The 5,570-nt window shown below is 36.4% G+C and overlaps 1 protein-coding gene across 1 annotated transcript; it reads left to right on the forward strand.

Moving 5' to 3' along the window:
• Positions 1–1,185: 1,185 nt before the first annotated feature.
• C1GALT1 (core 1 synthase, glycoprotein-N-acetylgalactosamine 3-beta-galactosyltransferase 1) lies at positions 1,186–4,504 on the forward strand (the record flags this gene model as incomplete). The annotated part of the gene is made up of 2 exons (XM_010178717.1): positions 1,186–1,853; positions 4,295–4,504. Coding segments are annotated over 2 exons (878 nt in total), but the record flags the coding sequence as incomplete, so codon positions are not given.
• Between the last annotated feature and the right edge of the window lie 1,066 nt (positions 4,505–5,570).

The following is a 5,570-nucleotide window of genomic DNA, read 5'->3' on the forward strand; positions in this document are numbered from 1 at the left end:
TTTCGAGGTCCCTTCCAACTCCTAAGATTCTGTGATTCTGTGACTGGAAGACCTGCCATATGAAGAAAGGCTGAGAAAACTGGGCCTGTTCAGCCTTGGGAAGAAAGACTTGGAGGAGACCTTATTACCAGTACACAAAGGGTGGCTACCAAGAAGATGGAGACTCCATTTTCACAAGGAGTCACACAGAGAAGACAAGGGGTAATAGACATAAGTTGCTTCTGGAAAGATTCTGATTGAACTCCAGAAGAAAATTTTTTACCATGAGATCAATATTTTTTACCATGAGATTGGAATAATCCCCCAGGGGAAGTGGTGGATTCCCATACATTGGTCAGTTTTAAGAGTCAGCCTGACATTTAAACTATGCTTTTACCTTGAAAGGTTGGACAAGATGATCCTTGTGGTCCCTTCCAATCTGGTCTTCTAGGATTCTATAAATCCTCAATGCAGATAGTATCTGAGTTGGGACAGTTTGGATATAAATGCTTTGGCAGCTTGAAAAACATACTACACACCTCAAATAGCTGTATTCTGTTGGATTATGAGAAAATAAAAACATTTTATCGCAACAGTAGTACTGGTTTCATAGTATCCTAACTTATTAATCTGATATTTTTACAAATAAGATTTTACTTGATTTGATGATAAATTCTTTCTTTCTGGCTTACCATCTCCTTTTTCCTTCAAAATTATATTGCTGTTTTAGAAGTATTTATTAGGCTTTGTTAGTTAACATGAATATATATAATAGAGCTTATTTGCTTTTTTTCTGCATTGTAATCATTAGGTTGTGTTGTGAATGGCAAAAATATTCAGCTTTTTAATTTTCATTAGTCCTCCAATACTGTAAAGAAGTTACTTCCAAAGAGTTTTTATGTACAAATCAAGGTTTTTTTAAAACTACACTTCCCTGAACAGATGACCATTTTGATATGGCTCTTATGCTTGTCTTTATCCTGTGAAGTTGAAGTAGCTTAAAGAATTTTAGTTTCTTGGTTTTTGGATTCTTGTTTGTTTTGTTTCTAACATTAATTTCATTAACTGGTACATTTGGAAGCAAGTGCCTCTTCTCTCTCTGCATGTCTTTTCTGATCTAGAAATAGAATGTCTGGGAGGGGGTTGCTTTTACGTTTGTTTTGCAATCAAGTCTAATATTGTTTTGGAACTTTCCTCTTCTTTTAGATGAGAATAAAAATGTTGCAGATGGACTATATCAGAAGGTGAAAATACTGTGTTGGGTCATGACTGGACCTCAAAATCTAGAAAAGAAAGCCAAGCATGTTAAGGCCACTTGGGCCCAACGTTGTAATAAAATACTTTTTATGAGCTCTGAGGAAAATAAAGACTTCCCGGCTGTGGGCCTAGAAACCAAAGAAGGCAGGGACCAACTGTACTGGAAGACTATTAAAGCTTTTCAGTATGTATATGACCATTATTTTGATGATGCTGATTGGTTTATGAAAGCTGATGATGATACATATGTTATATTGGACAATTTGAGATGGCTTCTCTCAAAATACAGTCCTGAACAACCAATATACTTTGGAAGAAGGTTTAAGCCTTATGTGAAACAGGGCTACATGAGTGGAGGAGCAGGATATGTTCTGAGCAAAGAAGCTCTGAGGAGATTTGTTGCTGCATTTAAAATGAACAAATGTTCTCACAGTTCCTCAATTGAAGACTTAGCACTAGGAAAATGCATGGAGATCATTAATGTGGAAGCAGGAGATTCTAGGGATACAAGTGGTAGAGAAACTTTTCATCCCTTCATTCCAGAACATCACTTAATCAGAGGTTACCTACCAAAAACATTCTGGTACTGGAATTATAACTATTATCCTGCTGTAGAGGTAAGTCCTTAGGAACCTGGTACCCATTTTATGAAGTATATCTTATGATGTGTATGAGCGTGTGTGATGTGTGAATTACCAGTTTAATAGCAGCTCAGTATATTTTAGAAAAGAAGATTTTATTTTTTTTTGTGATATCCTGTGATGCAGCTGTGTGTAGATGTCTTAAATACACTAGTCATCAGGTAGAAGTTAAGAACTTAATGTTTCAGAAAGGCTAGTGAATCTTAAATTATTATTGCAGTTTTGCTATGTTCTGTGGACAGCAAAAAAGAGTAAACTTTTTTTATACATTTGTTTGGTGTCACCACTATTACTTTCTTTGCCAAGTTACTGTTCTGTTTTGTTCCCTCATATCTCACACATGGTGTCCCTAACTTCTCCTCTAGCCACCCAATGACCAGTATGCAGTGAGAAGCAAGACCAGTGTGGTTCATTCCATCCTGCTGAAAGGGAAGGTGGCTCTGATACACCTTTGTCTTCTACCCAACAGCAAACTTTGCATAAAACCTACAGAAATAAAAGTAATTTTGAGGCTTGCTCATGGTTGTAGTTGGTTAACATTGGCTAAGAGATGCTCAAGTTACTGGAGGGGCTGGTGGGTAAATGTTATGTGTGACTACTGCCTGTGAGTCTTTTTTCTTTCAAATGGAGATGTGCTGTAGTATACTTCTCTTATCACTGATAACTGTGAGTGGTGTTACCTGGGTTCAACATGGGTAGCTGCTCTCCCTTCATATTTTTACTGAAGGTTATTAAAATGCACATGTAAGTAAATTCCACTGAAATAATGATAGATGGATAAACATTACCTAGAAGTGAAATAAAAACATGACCCAAACAAGGAAATATTTTCTATGAATTCTTGTCTACCTTCTGTAGAAGTGGAGGCAAATGTGAGAGCTGGCAAAGCTAATTTAAAGAAAAAATTCTTCTGTTGTAGCAACAAAAATAGCATGTAGAAGCTGGAACATTCTTACTGCAAGAAATTCAGGTTGCCCTTTGTATTCCACATCTGAAATCTGGTTTAAAAAAAAAAAAAAGGTGGGGTAGCAGGGTGCTACTTGATATAAAAGTGATCTGGAGGTATTCTGCATTGTAAACTTCGATGATCATATAACCTGTGTTGTGCGTTTTTTTTTAGGAGTATAATTTCACTTTTAAAGGTATTTTTCAGCAGGTTTTGAGATCAGTGTAAGTGGCCAAAATCAAGAGTAGGATGTATGATTTTTTACACAGTAAAACTGGAAAAAATGTCTAGTTATTCAGTAGACTCTTTTCATTTTAAAGCTTCTATTTTTATACTTGTATTCAGCAGCTAGAGCACTTCCATAGCTTAAACCAGCTCCAGTACTGCATTTAGTGTGTCAGGATGCAGCAGCTTTAGCTGTGGTTGCAGTTTGGGGGTGGCTGAGCTGTGGACAGTTATATCTGTAACTGAGGCAGTGGTGGTGAGGATCCATAATGGGAATCACATATTTAATCCTGTCCTATAGTATTTGTGTTTGGATAGAGACTACTTCGTCTGGTATCAAAACCAAATTATACTGGTCAAATGATTCTGTTATACTGGTCTATGATTATTTGATTCTATGAACTTAGTAAGTATTGAAAGAATAACAATTACGTAACAGTTGTTCCTTCCAATGTTTTACTACGATCTTGAATCTTAGTCCCAGCTAGAGATGGAATAATGGCAGGCCTGCAGTCACACCTGATAACCCACTCCTCTCCCCCCATCAAACTGTGTTCCAGAAAAGTGTTTTAAATTTGAGCTAAGAAGTTGTAACTAATGGGTTAGCAATGATCTTTCAGCTCCTCAAAATGCTTAATAACATCAATGAAATTAATAAACTTAAAAAAAACAAAACAGTTCCAAAATGATTTGTTACAGCTTTCTTTAGGTAGGAAGTTAGATATTGACAGTTTTGCCAAACTCTATAACGTGTGAACACACACACACACACACACACACACACACACACACACACACACAGAGTGGTGCATGCACACACACATTTGGGTTATATACTCTGGATGGATGCTGTCATGAATAACAAGCCTGTATTGTTTCTTATATAACTGCATTGCATTTAGACATGCTTGCTTCTGGTGCTTCTTGTTTAAACACCAGCATAAAAAAAGTATAGAAAAGCAAAAAACCTCTGACATTAATGAGGACAGCTAGTTTTTTTCACTGGCTTGATTACAGAAGCAAAAGACTTTGTCCAACTTGGAAATCTAGTCTTGGAAAGATGCTTTGGCACATATGTCTGATACATTTTGCTTGCCTAACATAAAGTTTTGAAGTATATGAATGACTGATGATAGTGAATTTTTTACCATGAAGTCAAGTATGTGTTTGAGTTCTTCCTGGATCTTTAATTGAGGGTATACTTTGCAAATCTTACAGATGATTTTGACTTTTTTTTGCATTTTAGGGTCCGGGGTGCTGCTCTGATCTAGCAGTTTCATTCCACTATGTTGATTCTGTGACTATGTATCATTTGGAATATTTGATTTATCATCTCCGTCCATATGGGTATTTGTATCGGTACAATCCTGATTTGGCAAAGAATCCAGAAGAGCAGAAGAAAAATGAAGTACTGGAGGATAATCAAAAGCTAAAGCAAAAAAATTCTGAGAAGTAATTGAACTTTGAAGAAAACAAAAAGAAACTAGTACAGTGAATAAGAGTCTCCTCAAACTCCTGCATGAAGCTTGTGGACTAGAATTACGGTGATTCTTATTTCAGAAATCTCATTGGCAGTACTTCTGTCACTGTGTGTACACCAGAGTCTGGTGCTGGCTCTGACTGTTTGGGACAGTGTGACCTTGCAGCCCTGCTCATGAAGCAGTGAAAAGCTGTGAAATACGAGGTGGTTCTGCTACACTAATACCTGGAAGAATTTGTATAGAAAGCCATGGCTGGGTTCAAAGATAATCATACAGTATTTCTGTTACTTTTTCTGTTCTCCTCTATTTCCTTCCAGATGTTCTCTTAGGTCAGTTCTGATGTTAGAAATTGGATGCTGCACAGTCAAATACTTCTTGATGGCTTTCTCTAGCATTCTCAGTGTGTTGAAGTTACTGTGTGTACCTTGCCCTGTAAGGAAGGGAATGACGTGATAATAGCGTCTCAAGTCTGCTTTGCCTTAACACCAGACTGGTTATTATGAATACACAGAGATCAAACCAAAAGATTAATCTAAATTAATCTTTCAGAAATTGAATTCACTGCTATGAATGATTTTTGAAAAAAATAACTCTCTATTGTACAAAATTATATGAAGTTGGATCACTACTATTTTAGGGAGAAACCCAGAAATAGTCACTGTTGTTTAAATTGCTGACGTGATGCAAGCTGCTTACATGTTTGCCTGTGGCTTTTTCTTCTTTATTATTAACTTATCCTATTGGTTGAATGGATAAAAAAAATAACTTGGGATTTCTCAGCATAAGATAAGGTAGATGCTTTTTGAAATAGAAGTCTCTCTTCCATCACACCTTCCATGTAAATCAGAAAGAATAGTATCTTAGCAGAGTTACAATGGCATTATAACAACCTGGTTTCAGCCAGTGTTATAATTTGTTTCCATTTGATTTTCACATTCCTATACTTTGAGATTGTGGAGTTACCTTATTCGTTAGAATTTTACAGGTGCAACCAAGTCTTATTTTAAAACTGCAGCAAAGCCGATTTGACTGCTTCCCTAC

Source organism: Mesitornis unicolor, unplaced genomic scaffold (assembly GCF_000695765.1).
Source record: "Mesitornis unicolor isolate BGI_N332 unplaced genomic scaffold, ASM69576v1 scaffold22032, whole genome shotgun sequence".
NCBI classification, from domain to species: Eukaryota; Metazoa; Chordata; class Aves; order Mesitornithiformes; family Mesitornithidae; genus Mesitornis; species Mesitornis unicolor.